General features: G+C 48.4%; 1 protein-coding gene across 1 annotated transcript in view; it reads right to left on the bottom strand.

Annotated features, from left to right (window-relative positions):
* Window positions 1-24,907, bottom strand: part of LOC147122885 (von Willebrand factor A domain-containing protein 2-like) — a 40,486-nt gene that overhangs the window by 4,752 nt on the left and 10,827 nt on the right. The window contains exons 2-3 of the mRNA XM_085961794.1: window positions 4,103-4,654; window positions 2,300-2,372 (exon numbers count right to left, since the gene is read on the bottom strand). Of these exons, the coding sequence (XP_085817920.1) occupies window positions 2,356-2,372; window positions 4,103-4,654 (569 nt within the window). The 3' untranslated portion in view covers window positions 2,300-2,355. The remainder of the gene's footprint in view (window positions 1-2,299; window positions 2,373-4,102; window positions 4,655-24,907) is intronic.

The following is a 24,907-nucleotide window of genomic DNA, read 5'->3' as shown; positions in this document are numbered from 1 at the left end:
CACATCAGGGGGGCCATGGGGACCCGTTTCAGCACTGGAAGTCCTGCTCAGAGGGACTTCCATGAAGGTCTGGTTTCGGTGCTCAATAGATGCCCATCGCTGCTCAAGAGATGCCATTCTATTCAGAGCACTCACCATGTTTTCGATACCCTGGCGACTAAGCTCCTCCATGGCCGCAGCCCTCCTCTCCTCGGCCACAGCCCTCCTCTCCTCGGCTGCAGCCAGCCTTACCACGGAGGTTGCCAACCTTTCCGTGGTGTTGCTTTCATGCGCCAATGACTCCAGTAAGGCTCTGCTCATGCTCGCCATGGACTCCTCCATTCGCTCCACACTCGCAGCAACCCTGGAGACAAAACCTGCCAGAGACTCCTGCATCTGTGCATGGAGATCCATCACCTCCTCTCTTGCGGATGGACCCAGAGGCATAGGGTCGACATGCAGCTGAGCTGAACTGGCAGAGGCCTGCGCCCTCCGACGAGGACTCTCCACTGCTGTCTCTGTCTCCACACTCTGCTGATGCTCACTTGTGAGCTGTGATACACCAGGTGACAACACTATGTCCTGAAGGTCCAACCGAGGTGTGAGTGTCTGCGCTGGTGCTGGGTGCGCTTACTTCTGCTGACGCTGCGCCCTCAGAGGCTGGAGCTTCCTCTGAGGAGTCTGGCTGCAAAGCCTCTTCCTCCTCGGCAGTGGCGACAGGGGCTCCGGATGGTCCTGTGGGAGAGTAAAGGAAAGAGTTAGAGATGTGATGCCAAGGCTACTTGCACATTGGATTTGGCAGATGCTAATAAGTCCAAATTGATGTGGCTTCAGAATCATATCAGCAACTCATGCAATGTCAATGAGAGAGATGGGGAACTATTCTGTCACCAGCTTGCGGGCTTGCTCCTGTCTCTCCTGCCCCAGCATCCACAGGCACGTCAGCCCCAGCAATCTCGATCGCAGCTTCCTCCCAGGGGCTCAGGTGGGCGTTTGAGGGTGGTCCTCCTCCAGTCCTCGCACGCTCTCGTCTATTGTGAGCTCTCTTTTCCTGCAATGAGGGAGACAAGTGGAGTTTGAGTGAGAGTGCAGGAGTGAGTGCATAGATACTTAGAAGGAGACAAAGATGTTGTGAGGCTGCAAGACCAAGGGCCCTCCCTGTGTGTTGTCAGTTGTCTTCCAAGCATCAGAGTGAGAGGCAGTGTGAGGGCTGCATGGTGGAATAGTTATGTGAATGTGAGCATAGAGAGATAGGGAATGGGTAAGGGTGCATGGATGTGACTGTGAAGTGGGATGTGGAGGAAGAGATTGCTGAAGCTGAGTGCTGTTGGGGAAAGGCAATGGGGATCAGGTTGAGGGTGATGGAAACTTCGTACTTACTTTCCCTGTGCGGTGAAGGTCATGGGAGCGCTTCCTGCACTGCATCCAGGTCCGACTGGTGACTCCCAGAGAGTTGACCTCTGCAGCCACCTCCATCCAGGCAGCCCTGGTCTCTTTGGGAGGCCTCTTCCTCCCTGTGGGCCGTTACCCCATCCACCAATGTCTGGAGTGACATCTCGTCGAATTTGGCAGCAGCTCGGCCTCTGCCGCTGGCAGCAGCTGGTGCAGGCTCCTCTGCCATTCTGCAAGATTGGTTGAGAAGCCTGCAGAGATTGAGAAGCTTGCTGGACACTTTAAAAGCACCACGAATGATGACATCATACTGTGGGGCTTTCTGACTGGAAATGGACAATTAGCAAAGGTGCCCACACGTTGGAACTTAATTGGCCACTTGAGGGAAAATTGCGTGCAGCTGGCTGACCCATTTTTTTTCGGGTCGGAACCCGACATTCGGTGAACCCGAAAATTTCCCGCACGATCACGAAAATCAGGGCCGATGACTCAGAATGGGTACTGAAAGGCCCCATCACCTCAACCAGTTTCCTCCTTCGCTCTCTCTCTGACTCTGTTTCCCACAGAGGTTTTGGTTACTTTCAAAATTGAACTTGCATTTTTTTAAAAATCAAATCAGAATGAGGAGCAACAGCTACCTGTGTGTGTGTGTCTCTCTCTCTCCCTCCCTCCCTCTTTCTCAGTTATTAGAAATTAGAATCTTACAGGTATAAGCCATTAGCACTGATCTTTTCTAATTGTCAGGTGGATACAATTGTTGGCTTCAAAATACAACTAATTTATTTTGAAAACATGAAGATACAGTCTCTCATTTCTCTTTCACTTTCTAAAGTTTATAGAACACAAAATCTACAACAGTTGCGCAGTCAGCAGTATTTTTTTCACTCATTCACTCACACACCTTTTTTAAAACAAATAAAAAATTTACCTCCATGAAGCTTTTGAAATTTGTCGTCTTGTTTTTCAAAATTATTTGAAGGAAAGCTACTGGGCAGGAACTGCTAAGAGGTAAAGAAAGATATTCCATCAGTAGAGTTGACTGAACAGCACTAATTCATCCTGGGAAATGGGGTACATGCTCAGAATGCACAATACAAATTCAGTTCAGTGGCACCACTCTGGGCAAAAATATCAAATCCAATCCCAGGCTTTTAGGAAAGGCTGAGGCCTTTAAGTAAAAATTGTAATGAAGACACTAAAAGACACAGAAGACAATTCAATGGATATATTTAATAATTGTAATGTGAAATGTGTATTTTTTGTATTTTTTTAGACTCTTATTTTGGATATTTGGAAATTAGGAAATTGAGTTACTTAAAAAAAAACTTCAGAAAGCTGTGTGTGATTTATGGGAACCCAGTGACCAGATTGCATAATCTCAGGGTAATTTGCATTAACTATAGCAGCTATTATGTGTCACTCAGTGGGAAAGCGCAATGCATTTTGGGCACTCTGCATCTATCCAACACCCAGGCAGAGGAAGGGGCCAGGAAAATTAGCCCCACATTCTTTTCCAGTCCAGTACATTTGTTTTGACTTCATCTTTTTCTTTATCAATTTTGACTGTAATTCCAATTATGTTTTAATCATTGCCCCCAAAATGTCTTTACTTGTTGGACTTGGAATGCATTCAGGACCATTTGCTAGGTTTCACTCTCCAATTTGACCACCACTGTTAATGTTATCTCAATCAACTTCTCAGTAGCTGAAGCTCCCCTTTAAAATAAGCCTATTACTTTTACAAACCTCTCAATTGTCTATATCTCCCTTCCTCCCTTCCTCTCTTTCTTTCTAACGATATGGTGGTCTATAATGGATGGCCAGTGTTGTTACAGAACTCTTATTAGTTTAATACAGAGACTCAATCTGAATACCACCTCAACAATATCTATCTCCCTATCTCTCTTCCCCCTGTCTCTTGCAAATTTTATAGCCAGGAATGTTTAATTACCAATCCTGCCCCAGCTGAAACCAAATTTCTGCAAAAGCTATGACCTCAATCCACCCCATAGTAATATTGTGCTTCCATGTCCCCAATTTTATATGTAATGCTTTGAGCATTCGTATATAAACACTTTAGCCATGATCCATTGTTACTGTTTGGTACCCTATTCCCTTCTGTTTTTGGGAGCTTGCTGTGTGCAAATTGGCTGCCGCGCCTCCCACATTACAATAGTGACTCCACTTCAAAAAGTTCTTCATTGGCTGTAAAGCGCTTTGAGACGTCTGGTGATCGTGAAAGGTGCTATATAAATGCAAGTCTTTCTTTCTCTCTTTCTTTCTTTCTCTCTCTCCTTTCTTTCTGTCTGTCTGTATTCCCCTCCCTCCCTCCCTCCCTTCTTCTTTCTTTTCTTTTTCTTTTCCCCTTTGCCATGAATGGAACTATTTACACTGTTTTCTGAACTATTACCTGAGAGAGCAGACGGGGCCTCGGTTTATCGTCTCATCCGAAAGACGGCACCTCCGACAGTACAGCACAAAAAGAGCAGATGCTGTGTCAATTATCTCCCTCAAAATGGAGCTGGATAAATATCTGGTGACCGTGAGATTGGAGATTATAGGAACGGGTATCGACCAAGATGAAATAGTACCCCACATGCCTTGTTGATTGCTGAGGCTTCTCATAGTTAGCTAACCATCACATCAGGCCATATTCCCACTCCACATTGTTAAAATAGAACTTTATACCCTGTTTTTACATTTTTAAAGTACAGTTATATGTGCAGCTTACCTTCACATATTTTTCGTACCAAGTTGATTTCATAATATTTAAAATCTTCATAAGAACGAACAGGAATCATGAACTTGCGGCTTCCTGCAATTTTCAGAAGTGATGTTGCCTGAGCATCCCCCACTCCCAGCACTATTACGGTGATCCCATTATGTCTCAGCTGTTCAGCACCAGTAACAACATCATCTGAACTCTGACCATCAGTAATCATCACAACAAACTTATGGATTCCTGGCCTTGCTCCCTTCTGGATGCTTAGTGTATCCTCCAGTATATATTTAAGTGCTTTCCCAGTATGAGCACTGCCATCCAGAAATGGGCCTGAGCTGATTGCCCTTTTAATTTTTCCTTCACTGTCAAAGGAATCCAAGTTAAAGAGCGTTCGAGGTTTGTTGCTGTAGATCACCATAGCAACCTGTGTAAGGTCTCTGTCGATATCAAACTGTGAAATCACGTTCCTCACAAACCCTTTTACTTGACGAAAATTCTGTCTTCCAACTTTACCAGAAGCATCCACGACAAATACTAGATCCAAAGTCTTGGAAAAGCAACCTGTAAAAGAACAGAGTCATGCAGCACTAACTTATATTCTAATTTGTATTCCATCATATCTGAAAATGTTACCTTTTGATTGGCCTCTGATTCTCTTTAAACTCAATGAAGTTTACATTTATACCGTTGAGAGCACCTCATGCGTGATCCCTTACTTTCCAGCTCTGTTACAAGCCTGACAGTGACACAAGTTTCAAACAAAAGATGTGGTTGGATGTTTCATATTTTGACAGAATTCCTGCATAAATTCTTTCCCCACTCTCATTTTCAGACAATTTCCTGGAAGCAAATTTGTAAGTGTTAATACTGTGCTGTCAGTATTGTACAGTAAAGACTGGGACAATTTCCACAGGTTTGTAAGATACCTTTGTTGTGTATACCTATATAAGTAGGATTAGGATTTGGTTTAGTCTCACATGATTGAAGTTTTTGGTTTCTTTTTACTGAATGAAATGGTTAAGTTATTAATTCCCAAGATGCTTTAGAGTTTGATTTGTTAAGGAGCTGTTTTAGCTGAAACTACTTTTCAATTGTTTGCTGAAACACAGGATGTAAGATTAATTTCTTGTTTTGTAGCCACTTAAGAGTTAACCATGGTATGGGACAATGGTTAACAGGATACAAACAAGTAACATCTGTTATTGTCAAGGAAATATATCCTTTTGAGGAGTCTTGTTCAATAACACGTCATTGATGTTTGATTGTTACTGACATTATTTCATGAGAACCTCACTAAAAGATTCCAAGCTTTTCTGTACAATTTGCAAAGAAAATCAGCAGTGGAAGAAGCGACACGAGTTCTCTACCTGGGGAAAGAACACACGGGTTGTCTGATTTATTTCTCAGTATGTCTAATGTTTAAAGATATTGGGCTAAAAAATTCAGGGGTTTAGCGCCACCCGTTACCTTCAGATTCGGGGGGGGATGGTGAATGGCAGTCGCTGCACATCCGCCTGTGGTCCCGTGGCAGCCGCTTTTTTGGCTGGGTGGCAGCAACTGCCAATGTCAGTGCTTGCAAAAATTATGTCGATTTTGCAGATCGTGACGTCAGTGAGTGTGCAATACTCACTTGACGCCTGATCTGTCATTCTGAACTTCGCCACTCCACTTACCGGCATGCCTTAAGTGCGACCAGCTGAGCAAGCATTGTGATGAGCAAGAAGGAGGCTCCAGCAGCGGTATTTAAAGGGATCACCAGCAGCGGTATTTAAAGGGATCACCAGCAGCGGTATTTAAAGGGATCACCAGCAGCAACTTGCAGCTGACAAGTTTCTGCAGTTTGACTGGCTCTGTGCAACTTTCTGCAACTCCAGCAGTTTGAAAACTTATTTCAAGGTTCTAAGGTAACAGGGAGTATTGTTGCAAGTGGAGGTCACCTTCAGTGTTATTTAAAGGCTTCTGCTCACAACACTTGCTCACAGTCCTGGGGGCTCTACTGGCAGTCCCCCTCGCGCTCGAGTATCTGTGGGAGAGGGAGTGAAGGCAGCGAAGAAGAGAAGATGCTCGCAGAGGGGGGAGGAGGAGGAGGGCCAGGAGGGCTCTCAACAGGAGGCCTTACCCACCACAAGGGCCTTGTAGGTGTATCAGGAAGCTCCACTTCACCAATGAGGGGGTTACAGAACTCTGTCACATCCTGCAACCAGACCTGCAGTCTGTGACACCGTCACTGTGGCCCTCGGCCCTCAATTTCATCGCCAGCGGATCCTTCCACTCTGCAGCAGAAGACATAGCTAACATCTCTCAGTTCGCCGTTCATCACTGCATCAGGAAGGTCACTGAGGCTCTCTACACCAGGAGAAGGAATTAAATGTTTTTCTTCTGAGTGGAGAGAAGCAGGAGGACCGGCATGTGGCTTTGCCAAGATAGCGAGCTTCCCCATTGTGCAAGGTGCCATCGACTGCACCCAAGTGGCTTTGTGGGCACCCCATAACAATCCTGAGATCTTCCGTAACCGCAAAGGCTATCACTCAATTAATGTGCAGTTGTTGTGCAACCACGCCCAGCGATTCCTGGTCAATGCCTGCTATCCTGGCAGCAGTCATGATGCCTTCACCGTGTCAGTCCAATCTTCCAGCCACCACATCAAACCCGAGGGTGGCTGCTCAGAGACTAGGGCTACCCGCTCTGCACCTGACTCATGACTTCCCACTTGTACCCAGCACTCGTAAGAGTCATGCTTTCACCAGGAACATCATCGAGCAGACCATTGGGCTACTGAAGCAATGGTTCCGCTGCCTTAACCATGCGGGAGGTGCCCTCCAGTACTCAGCAGAGCAGAGGTCCGATTTTGTGGTGGTCTGCTGCATGCTTCACATCTTGGCCATCATGAGGGCGCAGCCCTTGCCACCAGGGATTGTGGGACCACCTCAGGAGGAGGACGAGGGGGCAGAAGAGGAGGAGGAAAAGGAAGATGAGCAAGGGGAAGAGGATGAGGAGGGAGGGAGGAGGCATACTGACAATCTCCCTTTCGGACGGGCTGTCCATGAAGGCCTCATCGGACTCCGATTCCAATGAATGAAACCCCAGATCCCCGTTGCTCACCACATCCCCATCATACCATCCCTCTGCCATGGAATATCACAGCATCCTCCTGGGCACAAAACAAAAATGAGAGCCACCACAAGATTCCAAACAAAATTATTAAATTTACCAATAATCAATTTACATATACGATATCAACTAATCACCCTTGTGCAATCCCTTGGAGCCTGTCGTTCGGGTGCCCTTTCCTGATCTAGTGCTCCTATGAAGTGCTCCACCAGTGGCTGCAGCAGGGCTGGTGGAAGGCTGCTGAGTTTCCATGGGGGAGACTTCAGATGACCTTGCAGGATGATTTCGAGCAGCTCTGGACCTAGAAGGCCCGGCTGCAGACTGCACCACCTCGGCATGGGCGGCAGCAGTCTGGGCTGACAGGCAGTGGCAAGGGCAAGGGCAATGTTGGAGTGGCAGTGGTGGGAGTAGGAATGCTGTCATCCTGAGAGAGGACAGCCGGGTCCTGTTCCACTGATCCACTGCCGCTCCCCTGGGGCGGCACCTCAGCATTCCTAGCAATCTGTTGGAGGACAGATTGCTGGCCTGCTGCGACACCCTGCATGCTCCAGTCAACAGTGGTAAACCCAGCCACGATGGCAGCAGTCTGATATTGCGTGGCAGCATGCGGAGATTGCAGCACAGCGGTCTGTGCTTCTACTGCAGCATTAAGACATTGGGTCATTTCTGCCTGTGCTGCAATGGCAGCCGAGACTTCACCCATCACACGCAGCATCATGTCTGGGTCAACACAGTCTCTCCAGGAGTTGTTCATTATTTCCAGCATGGAAATCATGGGCTCCAAGCTCTGTGCAAAGCCCCATGCAATGTTAGAGGCAGACTGCTCCAAACTCCTTGACATTGCCAAGAGGCTCTCTGGCAGACTTGCCATTGCACCTAACAATTCAGTGTGCATGCTCATCACCCTTCTTCTGAAGGCCACCCTATCTGAGTCCTGTGCAACAGAACACACGTACGAACTTGCCCTCTGGGGAGCTGGCCCCTGAGCTACCCTTTCCCCCTGACCTTGCTGCAGCCCACTCGTGCCCGGTGCCTCACTCTGTGCAGATCTCGCTTTTACACTAGCCTCTAATGTATGTGTAGTGCCAGGTTCTGAGCTGGTGTCTGCGAGTGACAGATACAGTGAAGCTGTCGTCTTCTCCCCCCTCGCTCTCCTCCGTCACCTTGGGGACATGCTGGGCTGGTGCTTGTTGTTGATTATCTGAAAGCAGAAAGGCACAAGAGTCAGGTTATGGTGAGGGGAGGTGGACAGGGTGGGGAAGCAAGATATTCATGCATACAGCATCAGCAGTTTAAAAGTGAGAAGAGATTGTGGGATGAGGGGGAAGTGGGATGTGAGAAGAAGGATTAGGAATGAGCAAACTGTTGTTTTCCCCAAGGGCTTCAACCTCACTGGTTGCCACGGCCTCCATGACTTCCCGTCCAATGATGTCCAGCGCTCGCGCCTCCAGTTGGCTCAGGTCCTGCATGGCAGCTTGCCCCCTGTTGGCATATGGAACTTGGTTAATTCAGCTTCTGAAAGGTGTTCATGTTTAGTTCATTCGATTATAGGGAAAAAGATGCAGTTGGTATCATTGGAGAGAGAAAGAAACATAGATTTCACTTAGCAACAGCCAGTGTTTGCAACCAACTGGTCTTGGATATTTTCAGATAGAATGTTTAGATTAGAAATATTATGTCAGGATAAGAAAGTCTAGAGACTAGAAACTTTTTGCTTACCACAGCAAGGCCATGATGTTTTTAGGTGCTTCTAACGTTGTTGATGTATGTTGAAGAAAATGCAGACTTGCGTCTCTGGACTATGCAGTAGCCAGAGACTACCATATTAGGCAATGCCTGCTCTAGTTTGATAAGAAAACAGTGTATAAATACATAGATACATAGAGATAGGAACAGGAGTAGGCCATTCGGCCCTTCGAGCCTGCTCCGCCATTCAATGAGATCATGGCTGATCTTCGTCTGAGATCATAGCTGATCTTACCAGTTCAGTACCCCGTCCCCGCCTTTTCTCCGTAACCCTTAATCCCCTTAGCCTTCAGAAATATATCCAATTCTCTCTTGAAAATATTTATTGAATTAGCCTTCACAGCCCTCTGTGGCAGGAAATTCCACAGGCTCACCACTCTTTGAGTGAAGAAATTCTTCCTCATCTCTGTTTTAAATGATTTGCCCGCTATTTTTAGACTGTGGCCCCTGGTTCTGTGCTCCCCGGCCATTGGAAACATTCTCTCTGAATTCAGCCTGTCCAGGCCTGCCATAATTTTATATGTTTCGATGAGATCCCCTCTCAATCTTCTAAACTCCAGTGAGTACAAGCCCAAACTATTTAATCTCTCTTCGTAGGTCATTCCCGCCATTCCAGGTATCAGCCTGGTGAATCGCCATTGCACTCTTTCCATGGCAAGAACATCCTTCCGCAGATGGGGCGACCAAAACTGTACACAATACTCCAGATGCGGTCTCACCAGCACCTTGTACAGCTGTAGTAAGGTATCCCTATTCCTATACTCGAACCCCCTTGATATGAAGGCCAACATACCATTTGCCTTCTTAATCGCCTGTTGCACCTGCATGCTCTCCTTCAGTGACTGGTGCACAAGAACACCCAGGTCCCTCGCACTTCCCCATCTCCCAATCTATTGCCATTTAGATAATCTACCCTCCTGTTTTTACCCCCAAAGTGGATAACCTCGCATTTATCCACATTATAGTGCATCTGCCACGTATCCGCCCATTCCCCCAACCTGTCCAAATCGCACTGTAGCCTCCTGACATCCTCATCAGAGCCCACCCCTCCTCCTAGTTTAGTGTCGTCAGCGAATTTGGAAATATTGCATCCAATTCCCTGATCCAGATCATTTATATATATTGTGAACAGCTGGGGTCCCAGGACAGATCCTTGCGGCACCCCGCTGGTCACTGCCTGCCACTCCGAAAACGAGCCGTTTATTCCAACTCTCTGTTTTCTATCCGCCAGCCAGTTCTCTATCCACGTTAATACTTTGCCCCCAATTCCATGAGCCTTAATTTTGCATGATAATCTTTTGTGTGGAACCTTATCGAAGGCTTTCTGGAAGTCAAGGTACACCACATCCACTGGCTCTCCCCCATCTATTTTACCAGTTACTTCCTCAAAAAATTCCAGCAGATTAGTCAAACACGATTTACCCTTTGTAAATCCATGTTGACTCTGTCCGATCCTTTCCCCATTTGTCAAGTGCTCCGCTATTTTATCCTTAATAATGGACTCTAGCATTTTGCCCACAACCGATGTAAGGCTTACTGGTCTATAATTCCCTGCTTTCTCTCTACCCCCCTTTTTAAATATTGGGGTAACATTAGCTACCCTCCAATCCACGGGTACTGTTCCCGAGTCAATGGAGTTCCGGAAGATGATCCTTAGAGCATCTGCTATCTCCAGGGCCACCTCCTTAAGTACCCTAGGATGTAGTTTATCAGGCCCCGGGGATTTGTCGGCCTTCAGTCCCCTCAACTTACCCAACACCATATCCCTAGAGATACTAATTTCTGTCAGCTCCTCCCTCTCATTAGTCCCCATGCTTGCCGATATTCCTGGGAGGTTATTTGTGTCCTCCTTTGTGAATACAGAACCAAAGTATGAGTTTAATTGGTCTGCCATTTCCTTATTCTCCATTATATATTCTCCCGAATCGGACTGCAAGGGACCGACTTGGGATTTTACCAGTCTTTTCCTCCTGATATACCGATAAAAGCTTTTGCAGTCTGTCTTTATGTTTGCTGCAAGTTTACTTTCGTATTCTATTTTCCCCTTCCTGATTAATCCCTTTGTCCTCTTTTGCTGTATCCTGTACTGCCCCCAATCTTCCGGTCTGGTGCTTTTTTTTGCCAGTTGATATGCCCTTTTTTTTGATTTTATGCTGTCCCTAATTTCCCTCGTTATCCACGGTTGAGTCACCTTTTTAGGTTTATTTTTATGCCAAACCGGTATAAACATGTTCTGGAATTCTTCCATTCTATCTTTGAATGCTTGCCATTGTCTCTCTACTGTCAATCCCCCCAGAAACACCACCCAATCAATCTTACCCAATTCCCGTCTCAGACCCTCGTAATTCCCTTTATTTAAGTTCTGGACCTTAGTCTCTGATTCAATTTCCTCACTCTCCATCTCGACTGAGAGCTCGATCATATTATGATCGCTCTGACCCAAGGGGCCTCGTACAAGAAGATTGCTGATAAGTCCCTTCTCATTGCACAATACCCAGTCTAAAATGGCCTGATCTCGAGTCGGCTCCTCGACATATTGGTCCAGATAACCGTCCCGAAAACATTCCAGGAATTCCTCCTCCTCAGAATTTTTACTAATTTGGGTAGTCCAATCAATATGTAAATTAAAGTCACCCATGATGACAGCTGTGCTCTTATCGCACGCTTCTCTAATTTCCCTTTTTATGCCTTCCCTCACCTCCATATTACTATTTGGAGGCCTATATATCACACCCACTAACGTTTTCCTCCCCTTGCTATTTCTCATTTCTACCCATACAGATTCCGTTTCATCCGAGTTAATATCCTTCCTTTCCATTGCATTAATCCCCTCCTTTACCAGCAATGCTACCCCACCTCCCCTACCTTTTTGCCGATCCTTCCTAAATATTGTATATCCCTGGATGTTAAGTTCCCAGCCTTGCCCACCCTGCAGCCACGTTTCTGTAATCCCAATCAAATCATACTTGTTTACCTCTATTTCCACAACTAATTCATCCACCTTGTTCCTAATGCTTCTAGCATTAAGATACAAAGCCTTCAGGCTTGCTTTTTTCACACTCTCATTATGAATTAGTTTGGCCCTTTGTGTTTCTCTCCTTTGCTTATTGCTTCTCACCTTTCTACCATCTATTTCTGACTTCATATGACTTCCCTCTTTTCCACTACCTAGGTTCCCATCCCCCTGCCAAATTAGTTTAAATCCTCCCGAACCGCCCTAGAAAATATTACCCCGAGGACATCGGCTCCCTCACAGTTCAGGTGTAGACCGTCCCCTTGGTACAGGTCCCTCCTCCCCAAGAACTGGTTCCAATGCCTCAAGAATTTAAATCCCTCTCCCTTGCACCACTGCTCAAGCCACGTATTTAGCTTATCTATCTTACTCTCTCTAAACTTATTAGCTCGTGGCACTGGTAGCAATCCAGAGATTACTACCTTTGAGGTCCTACTTTTCAATTTAGCTCCTAACTCCCTAAATTCAGCTTGTAGGACCTCCTCCCTCTTTTTACCTACATCGTTGGTACCTACATGTACCACGACAACTGGCTGATCCCCCTCCCCCTTCAGAATGCTCTGCACCCGCTCCGAGACATCCTTGACCCTTGCACCAGGGAGGCAACATACCATCTTGGAGTCTCGGTCTCGGCCACAGAAACTCCTGTCTATCCCCCTTACAATTGAATCCCCTATCACTATAGCCCTATCCCTCTTTTTCCCGCCCTTCTGTGCAGCAGAGCCAGTCATGGTGCCCTGAACCTGGCTGCTGGTGCCTTCCCCTGATAAGTCATCTCCCCCAACAGTACCCAAAACGGTAAACCTGTTTTGGAGGGAGATGACCGCAGGTGACTCCTGCACTACCTTCCTGCCTTTACCCTGCATTGTTCAAGGAGCACGAAAAGACCCATGCCTAGGTTTGCTCTATCTGTGACTATACTCTGCTTGTAAATTGCTTTTTATGCTGAGATTAAAGAATAAAATTATTATAATCAGAAGACTGAATTCTCTACTACTCAAGTGAACAAATAGAACGCTGTTTAAGACAACAGCCCCCGCCGGTCTGCCACTGCTCCCAGCGATTATGCGCCACCTTGGCCACAGGGGAGGTGCCAGAGGACTGGAGGACAGCTAACGTAGTACCATTGTTCAAGAAGGGTAGTAGGGATAAACCAGAGAATTGCAGGCAGGTGAGCCTAACATCAGTGGTAGGGAAATTATTGGAAAAAATTCTGAGGGACAGAATTAGTCTTCACTTGGAGAGGCAGGGCTTAATCAGGGATAGTCAGCATAGCTTTGTCAGGGGGAGATCATGTCTGACCAATTTGATTGAATTTTTTGAGGGGGTGACTAGGTGTGTGGATGAGGGTAGTGCAGTTGATGTAGTCTACATGGACTTCAGTAAGGCTTTTGCCAAAGTTCCACATGGGAGACTGGTCAGGAAGGTAAGAGCCCATGGGATCCAGGGCAATTTGGCACATTGGATCCAAAATTGGCTTAGTGGCAGGAGGCAGAGGGTGATGGTCGAAGGTTGTTTTTGTGACTGGAAGCCTGTGTCCAGTGGTGTACCGCAGGGATCAGTGCTGGGTCCTTTGCTGTTTGTAGTGTACATTAATGATTTAGATATGAATGTAGGAGGTATGATCAGTAAGTTTGCAGAGGACACGAAAATTGGTGGAGTGGTAAATAGTGAGGAAGGAAGCCTCAGGCTATAGGACGATATAGATGGGTTGGTTAGATGGGCAGAACAGTGGCAAATGGAATTTAACCCTGAAAAGTGTGAGGTGATGCATTTTGGGAGGACTAACAAGGCAAGGGAATACACAATGAATGGTAGGACCCTAGGAAGGACAGAGGATCAGAGGGACCTTAGTGTGCATGTACATAGATCCCTGAAGGCAGCAGGGCAGGTAGATAAGGTGATTAAAAAGGCATATGGGATACTTGCCTTCATTAGCCGAGGCATAGAATATAAGAGCAGGGAGGTTATGATGGAGCTGTACAAAACGCTAGTTAGGCCACAGCTGGAATACTGTGTGCAGTTCTGGTCGCCACACTATAGGAAGGATGTGATTGCATTGGAGAGGGTGCAGAGGAGATTCACCAGGATGTTACCTGGGCTGGAGCGCTTCAGCTGTGAAGAGAGACTGGACAGGCTGGGGTTGTTTTCCTTAGAGCAGAGAAGGCTGAGGAGGGACCTGATTGAGGTGTACAAAATTATGAGGGGCATAGATAGGGTAGATGGAAAGGAACTTTTCCCCTTAGTAGAGGGGTCGATAACCAGGGGGCATAGTTTCAAGGTAAGGGGCAGGAGGTTTAGAGGGGTTTTGAGGAAAAACCTTTTCACCCAGAGGGTGGTTGGAATCTGGAACTCATTGCCTGAAAGAGTAGTAGAAACAGGAACCCTCACAACATTCAAGAAGCATTTAGATGAGCACTTGAAATGCCATAGCATACAAGGACAGGGACCAAGTGCTGGAAAATGGGATTAGAATAGACAGGGCTTGATGGCTGGCATGGACACGATGGGCCGAAGGGCCTCTTTCTGCGCTGTATAACTATGACTATGACTCTAAAGCGAAGAGTGTGTGTGTGTGTGTGTGGTGCAATGTGTTTGGGTGATGTGCCTGCCATAGTTGAATAGCTGTCAGTGTGTGCAAGCTGTGAGATGTGGATGTGGATGTTGCAGCAGTGGTACGGTAGTGAGAGTGAAGTGAAGCTATGATTGTGAGACCTAAGTGGTGATAGGTAGAGATTGTTAATAGGTGAGTGATGGGGATGTGGTCAGATGGTGAGGTATGGCATTTGCTGAAGCCTTCACTCAGCTTGACCTGCCATGTGAAGTCATTAAACATTTTGTGGCACTGAATCGATGACCTGGGGACCACAGTGCTAGCTGTCACATAGACGGCTATCTCCCACCACAGCCTTCTGGATGTATGGGGCGATGGATCCCTGCCAGGTTGTGGGAAGAGGACAACCCGCTTCCTCTCCACGGCCACCTCCAGAGCTGTGTCTGAGAATCTGTGGGCTCTCTCCCTGTACTGAGGCTGTTTCTACTGCCGTCTGCTTCCAGGTGGAGTTCAAACTGGAATGACAATGAGGTGCTGTAGCATCAATGCACCGCCCCTTTAAGTACTGAATAAAGCCTAGGCCAAGCATGATTGGGAATTAGACTGCACCCGATATTGGAATTCTGCGGCGAGTGTCTCACCTCCTGACTCCCCAAAGCCTTTCCACCATCTACAAGGCACAAGTCAGGAGTGTGATGGAATACTCTCCACTTGCCTGGATGAGTGCAGCTCCAACAGCACTCAAGAAGCTCGACACCATTCAGGATAAAGCAGGCCGCTTCATTGGCACTCCATCCACCACCTTCAACATTCACTCCCTCCACCACCGGCGCACTGTGGCTGCAGTGTGTACCATCTACAAGATGCACTGCAGCAACTCGCCAAAGCTCCTTCAACAGCACCTTCCAAACCCGCAACCTCTACCACTTAGAAGGACAAGGGCAGCAGACGCATGGGAACATCACCACCTACAAGTTCCCCTCCAAGCCACACACCATCCTGACTTGGACCTGTATCGCCGTTCCTTCACTGTCGCTGGGCCAAAATCCTGGAACTCCCTTCCTAACAGCATTGTGGGTGTACCTACACCATATGGACTGCAGCGGTTCAAGAAGGCGGCTCACCACCATCTTCTCAAGGGCAATTAGGGATGGGCACTAAATGCAGGCCTAGCCAGTGACGCCCACATCCCATCAATGAATTAAAAAAAACCTGTTGAACGGTAAGCAAATGAGCAGCAGTTTAATGCTGAGATCAGCAACATAATCTTGTTAATGAGGACTGAGCACAAATTTTATGTGCTACCCTTGACCATTTTGTCCTGGCTCAGCTTAATATCATTGGCCCTTAACACTGCCTGTTTTCTGGCCATATCCAATTTTTTGCCCATTGTGTGTATTTGGACTTGGTCTCATACAATAAAAGGATTTTTGCATCCATAACCTGGAGTCAGGTATCGAACTTATTTACAGGGTGAGTTGCGCCACTTTCACGCTGAGAAAAAGATTTGCGCTCGCAGGTGCTTTAGACAGAGGTATTTACACAAAGGTTTCCTGGCTCAGCTCATTTGCGTACCCATTTCCCACAACAGTGATTACACTTCAAAAAGTACGTCATTGAGTGTAAAGTGCTTTGGGACATCCTGGTCATGAAAGGCACTATATGAACGCAAGTCTTTCTTTTTACCCACTATGAACATTGTCATTGGTGTAAATCCCATGTAAAATGGGTCTAATCTGCTGGAGTGCATGAAACCAAGAGTGCAGCCTTTAAAAGGCAGTTCCACTCAGACAGGGGGTCAACCAGGTAAGGAACAAGCAGTGCTTGGCTCACTTACTTGGACTCTCAAATAATTTCACTGCCTATCTCATCAATCAACTTGTCACACTTTTCAAGAATGTCTCCAGCAGGACCCTTTGAAGCAACCAGCTAAACAAGACAGTAGGGCATGGCACCGAGGCACTGAAGAAAAACACAGAATTTATTTGACTCCCAGCCCTCCTCGAGGAAATTGAATTAAGGAGACACAGACTCCTGGGTGGCCATGCCAAGAATCTCACTCCTGTCCCCTGGACAGAGCTGGTACTAGCACTGAGTGCCAACTTTCCCACCTGGACTGCTGACCAGTGCCACAAGAAGTTCAATGATCTCACCAAGGCTGGTTAAGGTAACATACTGGGCACTCTCCTTTCCAACCCTGCTCCCTCAAAGCAACGCTAACCCTTCACCTTGCATTCTGATTAAGGGGGGCTATAACTCAGGATCTTTCACTATGGCTACCCAGTTCCCTCAACAGCACTTCCATGCTCAACCTTAAAACCCCTTCCTCCATTTTAACAAGCTTCATCTCTTACTTCAGCTCTCCCACACTACTTGCTATACCCTCCTCAACTGCTAACCTTCGTCTCATGTATTCAGTGTTCTTTTAGTTGAAAATGGAGCACACCGTTCACCAGAGGCAGGTCATGAGAGGGGGAATCCTTACCTTTAAATCTCTCCCACCCTATGAGGAGCAGGCCTTGGAGCTCATGGGGAAGCACTCTACTCTTGTTGTGGGAGACAGCCAAGTTACGGCGGGAGAGCAGGGAATTCCCGCAGAAATTCAACACCCCTAAATGGGCTGTCCCTCCAATATACCTATAAGAGGAGCAGCTTTTTTAACTTCCCTTATTCCAACATACCATCAAAGGATTTTGAATTATAAATTTGCCCCTGACTTTCTCCCAGTCGGGAGTCAGCCTGAGACAGTCAAGAATACAAAGGCAAAAGCAAAATGCTGCAGATGCTGGAAATCTGAAATAAAAAGAGAAAATGCTGGAAATACTCAGCAGGTCAGGCAGCATCTGTGGAGAGAGAAACAGAGTTAAGGTTTCAGGTCGATGCCCCTTCCTCAGAACTGTACAAAGGTATTGATATATTCCATTAAGTGGAGTGGCAAGGGTTTCTCTATTTGATCCCTGGGTTTTGCTACATTTACCAAGATATTGGGCAGATAAAGGCTATAGTAGGGGGTGATGCACAGCCAAATATAGAGGAAAAAACAAGTCAGCCTGGAAGACAGAGCAAATATGTAACGGCATAAGGGAGTATGGCATGGCTGGATGGCATTTATTTTAATGCAAAGAATCTTGCGAGTAAGGCAGATAAATTGAAGGTGTTGATGAACACATGGGAGTATGATATTGTTGCTATCACAGAGACATGGTTGAGGGAGGGGCAGGACTGGCAGCTCAATATTCCGGGGTATAGAATCTTCAGGTGAGACAGAGGGGGGTGTAAAAGAGGAGGGGGTGTCACAATATTAATCAAGGAATCAATTACTGCTGTAAGGAGGGATGATATCTTAGCAGGTTCCTCTAATGAGGCCATATGGGTAGAACTTAAAAACAAAAAGGGGGCAAGCACTTTGCTGGGAGTGTACTATAGGCCCCCAAACAGTCAGGGGGAGATAGAGGAACAGATATGTAGGCAAATCTCAGAGAAGTGTAGAAATAATAGGGTAATAATAGTAGGGGATTTCAACTTCCCCAATATTAACTGGGATAGTCAAAGTGTGAAAGGCTTAGAGGGTGCGTAATTCATAAAGTGCAACCAGGAGAGCTTTTTGAGCCAGCATGTAGAAAGTCCAACAAGAGAGGGGGCGGTACTGGACTTAATTCTAGGGAATGTAGCTGGGCAAGTGGTAGAAATGTCAGTAGGAGAGCATTTTGGTGACAGTGACCATAATTCGGTGAGATTTAAGGTAGTCATGGAAAAGGACAAAGATGGACTGGAAATAAAGGTTCTAAATTGGTGGAAGGCCGATTTTAATATGATAAGGCAGGATCTGGCCAAAGTGGACTGGGATCAGATACTTGTAGGAAAATCTACAGCAGAAAGGAAATAGAGAGAGTACAACGCCAACATGTTCCCGTAAAGGTCAAGGGTGGGACCAACAAGCCCAGGCCACCCTGGTTGTCAAGGGATATACAAGAATGGATTAGGAAAAAAAGGGAGGCTTTTGGCAGATACAAAGGACTAAAAACAGTGGAAGCCCTAGAGGAGTATAGAAAGTGCAGGGGGGTACTTAAAAAAGAACTTAGGAGAGCGAAGAGGGGGCATGAAAAAACAATGGCGGGCAAAATAAAGGAAAATCCCAACGTGTTTTATAAGTATATTAAGGGCAAGAGGATAACCAGGGAAAGAGTAGGGCCCATTAGGGATCAAAGTGGCAATCTTTGTGTAGAGCCGGAAGATGTAGGTGAGGTTTTAAATTAATATCTTGCATCTGTGTTCACTATGGAGAAGGATGATGTAGACATAGAAATCAGGCAGGGAGATTGTGATATACTTGAACAAATCAGTATTGAGAGGGAGGAGGTACTAATGGTTTTAGCAGGCTTAAAAGTGGATAAATCCCCAGGCCCAGACGAGATGTATCCCAGACTGCTGTGTGAGGCAAGGGAGGAGATTGCAGGGGCTCTGACACAAATTTTCAGAACCTCTCTGGTGAAAGGATTCGCAAATTTCATGTCTTCCCCCCCCCCGAAGATTTACTTTTGGTTTATTAAAGAAGCCCTGGTTGGACTGAGTTTGGAATCTAGGGCTCAATAAGATGGCTGCGGTCAGCCTCATGGCCAAAGCCTGTAAGTTTCAGTTTGGACTGACAAGCTTGTATTCTGATGACTGTGAGAAGGAACTTTCCAGAAAACTCGAATGCTGACAGACCTCCTGCATTTATGCATGAGAAGCAAACCCAGTGGCATTTGGGCCTCTGATTAAAAATCATCAAGGTTGTTTGCACAAACAATCAAGAGCAGGCAAGGCCTATTCGAAATGTAGTGGGACAAGCTTAGCTGCATTCAGACCTTCGGTTAGAGAACATCAACACTGTTTACAAACGATCAACGGGGCATTCAGACTGGAATGGCCCCATCACAAAACCAGTTGGACAAAGGGGAGCACTGATGAGGTGTTTAAAACTGATTCCCGGCCATCCAGGTTGATGGGCCCAGATCGGTACCCTTTGTATGATTTTCAATACGTCCAGATCAGACAAAAGAAATGAACTGATCTGGCGGGAGATAAGGGCTACTGGGAAGGGTATAACTAGTCCCTCGGGAGGCCATTTCGCTCTCTCTCTCTCTCTCTCTCTCTCTCTCTCTCTCTCTCTCCCCCGCCTCGGCTCCGGTGCCCTGCCATACCATCAACCCAGCAGGAGGACCATCGACGAAGAGCCAGTCCAGGGAAGTAGGATACCCACAGTTACGTTTGAATTACTGGGGTATCTCTGCTTTGGGGTGGTGAAAAACCTAAGACATCGGCAGGCAATAGGGCATGGAGCAGGCGTTTCAACATCCTAGACTGGTAAGCATCAATTTTCTGGCCCATTACAAGACAATCTAGATAGGTGCAAAGGGTGGGAGTTAAGGGGAATTGCTAAAGTGTCATTTTAGTCATTTTCCCTCGATGTGTCCATTTCTCCTCCCCCGTCAAGTGTTGCATCCATAGTGATTTTTCTCTGTATAGTAATTGTTTCTCTATTTTTAATAAACATTGGTTTTCTTTGCACCAAACCACTGGTCTCGTTTGTCTATATCGCTACTTGTAAATAAGTCCGGTGGTCAGAACCAAAGGGGAAGCGATTCGAACCGCACGAGGCTGGAGCAGCTCAGACACGACTGACTGGCCAGACACAAACCCCAAACCAAAACCCCCTACAGAAATGGCGACCGCGGCAGGACCATTGGTGACAGTATGCAATATGACAGACAGTGGTGCGGAGGGAGAAACCGCAATGGAAGAGAGGTTGTCCACTTATGTGTGCAGAAAGGTCAATATCGCCAAGAAATGGGTGGGCGCTATGTTAAAGGCCGAGCGTCCCATAGACGTCGCCGCCCAGTGGACGGCGAGTAAACAGCATAAGAGGGCAATTGAAAAGGCAGCCTGGTTAATGTGTTACAAGAAACAAGTCCTAGTGCTGGACAGTTTTGTAGCAGCACAGGCCGCCAAGCTCAAGAAATTGGCCCAAGTTTTCAGGAGTTCTGGCAGCAAAGGAGAGTGGAGGATGAAGTGGTAGGGGAAGCACAGCAGGCCCCGCTAGATAGGCCGGGACCAGGGCCGGTGTACCCCCTCCGACAACGGAAGTACGGCCCGCCCGTTGATGACGAGGACCCAGGTGCCATCCAAAATCAGTTTGTGGTGCCGCATGGCACCCAACAGCTCAGGGCCATGGTTAGTCACATCCCCAAGCTCACCGAAAAGAGAGACCCCTCTCTGCATTTCAGGGACATAGAACAAGCAGCTTGCATTAATGACTGCGATGACGCAGAGCAAGCTAAGATGCTGCTGTTTTCTCTGGGGAGTGATCTCCTCCAAACCCTATCTGATGAATGTAAAAAGGGGCAGAAAGATTATGAAGATTTGAGGAACGAGATATTGGAGGCCATGGGACTCAATGACGGTAGTCCGTTTGCCTGGGTGGAAAAAACGATACAGCTCCCAGGGGAGTCCCCGCAGGCGTTCGCAGGCAGGCTGTGGCCAGTCTACCGGAGTGCATGCCCAGGAATGCCAGCACGGACACTACTGAACCAAGTCCAATTGACCCACTGGCTCCGTTGTCTAATGACAAACTGCCTGCCCCAAATCCGAGCCCAGGCTGCGGCCTGGTTTGACCCCAGTAGCCCCCAGACCACCGAGGAAACAGTGATCCGCCAGCTCACGGTAGCATTTAAAAATATAAGGGGTATCGAGATGCCCCAACCCAAGGGGAAAGTCCATGAGGTTAAACCTGGGGGCCAGAATAAGAAAGAGTGGCACCAGGAGGGGAACCGTCCCTCCCAGACTAAGTTAAACTGTTACGGGTGGGGGAAGGACGGCCACTGGCGCAAGGATTGTAAAAATCCATGGAAAGACAATAAAGTAAAGAATTCATCAGCCCCAGCCCAAAAGGCAGAGCCAGGTATCCCTCCCACTGCGATCGAGCCACTCTTGGAGTCGATACGATCTCTCCTCCTGACCAGCCAGGGGAAAATAGCAGCCACCACCGGTGTGGTGGTTCCCTCGGCCCCCTTTGACGCCCCACAATGACTGGAGCCCGCGCAGCCTGTCTACCTGTGTGCTCTCCGGTATGACGGATGGAAGAGACCGCTCGTGCAGATGGAGGTAGAGAAGGTTAAAGGAACTTATCTGCTGGATACGGGTGCATCATGCACCGTGATCCACGCAGCAAACCCCACCACCTCACCTCTGTCTAGCGGGGTTCACCGGTAAGGAACAGGCGGGAGCATTCTCCAAGCCGCTCTCAATCCGCCTGGGCACGCTCCGGACCAAGTGGACGTGCATTCTGGCGAAGTGGGAAGTGGAGGGAGGAAAGGGGATCCTAGGGGCCGACTTCATTGTGGGCCACGGGATCCTCGTGGATCTCCGCAATCATTGTCTTTGGGGAGCCAATACGGGTAAAGAGGGAGGTGTAGTAGTCATCCCGAGCAAGGAAGGGAAGGGGACCCTGTGTACTGTGAAGCCGAAAGAAGGTTACAACCTTGGGCTCATGGTCGACGGTGTCCCGGGGGAATTTCAGGCATTCGTGCAGGCTAACCTAGCTGCGTTTGCCACGCACAAACACGACTGCGGGAGGGTCACCGGGTTTGAGGTCAGAGTGGACGGGGACCCCATGGCCCGGCCCCAGAAGCAATATAACTTCCCCAGAGAAGCAGAGCCCGATATGGAGGCAGCCATGTCCTCTTTAGTACAGCAGGGAGTGTTGAGGCCCATAGCCACCCATGTTAACTTTCCGCTTTGGCCGGTCAGAAAACCGGACAATTCATGGAGAGCCACGGTGGACTATCGGGTGCTCAACAGCAGTATCCCCGCGGCGCCCCCACAATGGCAGCAGTGGCCGACCTCATCAGGAATATTCCAGCATCCGCGGCCACGTTCACGGTGCTGGATATTTCAAATGGGTTTTGGTCCATCCCTTGAGGAGGGAGGACCAGTATAAGTTCGCTTTTACTTTTAAGGGGCAACAGTATACTTGGAACTGCTTGCCACAAGGCTTCCATAACAGCCCCAGCATCTTCCACCAGTGTATGGCGGATAGCTTAAAGGAATTTAGTCAGCCCACCCAATTAGTGCAGTATGTGGATGACCTGCTCTTGTTTACCGACTCAGTCGGGGAGCATGGCCCGCTACTGGCCGAACTGCTGGAGCTGCTACAGAGTAAGGGGTTCAAAGTCAACCCGAAAAAGGCGCAGATCGGCCAACGGGAAGTTAAATTCCTGGGCCTAACTGTCCGCGCAGGGGAGAGAGCCATAGACAAGGCTAGGAGGGAAGCGGTCCAAGAGTTGCCGGTCCCCAACACAGTGAGAGGTGTGAGGTCATTCCTAGGGTTAATGGGGTACTGCAGGGACTTCATTGAAGACTATGCAGCCACAGCAGCCCCTTTGCTCCGACTCCGACACAAATGAGTGGAGTGGTCTTGGGATGAGGGTTGCCAGGCAGCATTTGTCAAGCTCAAGGGAGACTTGCAGACCGCACCAGCCCTAGGAGCCATAGATGGGGGGAAAGAGTTCTTCTTGGAGGTAGCGGCCAGCGGGGATAGTCTCAGTGCTGTGCTGCTCCAGGAGCGGCATGGCAGGCTAAGGCCCGTGGTCTACTCCTCCAGAGTACTCACTGATGTGGAGAGGAGCTACTCAATTTGCGAACGGCACCTTTTGGCCACGTATTGGGCTGTGAAAAGATCCTTGATCTTCACAGGCGCCTCTCCCATCATCCTCCTCAAGCACCACACACCCACCCAGATGCTTCTGGATGGGAGGATTAAAGATGGGACAGTCAGCAGTGCACGCATTGCGCACTGGACCCTCCTCCTCTCGCAGATGGATCTGAAGGTGAGGGGCCTTTGCGAGCCAAAGCTTGCGGCCAATATGGTATATCCTGGAACAGCCCATCGGTGTTCCATAGAAGGGGTATGGGAGGTGAATGTAGGTTTACGAGCCGGGATACATCCCCCAGGCTGCAAAATCTATGTAGACGGTTCCAGCATGGTATCTGCTGGCGAACAACTCACGGGTTGTGGAGCTTATGACCCAACGGCAAACATTGCCCTGGCGATCAAGCTCCCCAGCACCATGAGCGCCCAACAGGCTGAACTGTCCACGATGGTGTACGTGGTTACCCACCCCGAAATCTTCCCACCCTATACACGATTTGCTCGGACAGCATGTTCACTTGCAACTCGTGTACGGAATACCTGGCCATCTGGTCCCGTCGCGGGTATACCTCTGCCGACGGGAGGCCCTTAACAGTAAAGCCCCTGCTGGAGAAAATCCTGGCAGCCGTGGGGGAGGAAGGTGAGGTCTTCATCCACAAAGTGAAGGCCCATTCCTCCACAGAACCCCGCAGCCAGGGTAACCAGCAAGCCGACATGCTGGCCAAGGAGGGTGCACATGCAGGCACTTTCTGGGACCCATATGAGTCTGGGCCCGTGGCGGCAGTTAGAGGCAGGGATGGGACCCAAGGGAGCTTAGGAGTAGTGTTAGCCCCGGACCTTAAAACGGTCCAAGCCCAGGACCCTGTCCTGAAAACCGTCATTAGGGCAGTAATGGAGGGCAGGAAGGTAGAAGGCCCTTACGGCGTAGCGGCCCTCTCCATAAGGGAAGGCATGCTGTTCAAAGAAGAACAGTGGGTAGTACCCCAGCAACACCGGAGGGAGTTCCTTCAACTGGTCCATGAGGGTCCGGGAGCGGGACGGTCCGGGAGTGGGACACCCCGGGCCTGAGACCACCTGGCAACGGGTGGAACAGGCGGGATGGTGGCCAGGACTCCGGGAAGACTTCCGCGAGTTCTGTGCTAGCTGTCTTGTGTGTGCTGCAAACAACCCCGATCCCCACAGAAGGTGCCCATGGGACACATTAGGAGGGTAGAGGGACCATGGCAGTCGATCCAGATCGACTACATCGGGCCCCTGCCCACCGCCCAGGGAGGCTACAAATACTGCCTCGTCCTGGTAGACGTGTTTTCCAAGTGGGTGGAAGCCTTCCCCTGCAAAACGGCCACAGCATTGGGCACTGCAAGGATCTTGGTGCGAGAGGTGTTCTCGCGGTGGGGACTACCCCAGTTTGTGGAGTCCGACCAGGGAAGCCACTTCACCGGCCAAGTCATGCAGAACACCCTTATGCTGCTCGGCATCAAGGGGAAGTGGCACGTAGCTCACAATCCACAGTCCTCAGGGATTGTGGAGCGCATGAACCGCACCGTTAAAGAAAAGTTGAGGAAGGAGACAGTGGGCTCGCCCCAAAAATGGGCGGAGGTCCTGCCTCTAGTCCTCATGGGGATCCAGGCCAGCCAGTCCAAGGGTACAGGGTATTCCCCGCACAAACTCATGGCCGGTAGGGTTATGAGGACCCCCACC

The sequence above is a fragment of the Somniosus microcephalus genome, chromosome 2, assembly GCF_052327205.1.
Source record: "Somniosus microcephalus isolate GS21.2 chromosome 2, FLI_Smic_1.0, whole genome shotgun sequence".
Lineage (NCBI taxonomy): Eukaryota > Metazoa > Chordata > Chondrichthyes > Squaliformes > Somniosidae > Somniosus > Somniosus microcephalus.
The sequence above is the reverse complement of the archived record's forward strand: the minus strand, read 5'-3'. Positions and strand labels throughout refer to the sequence as shown.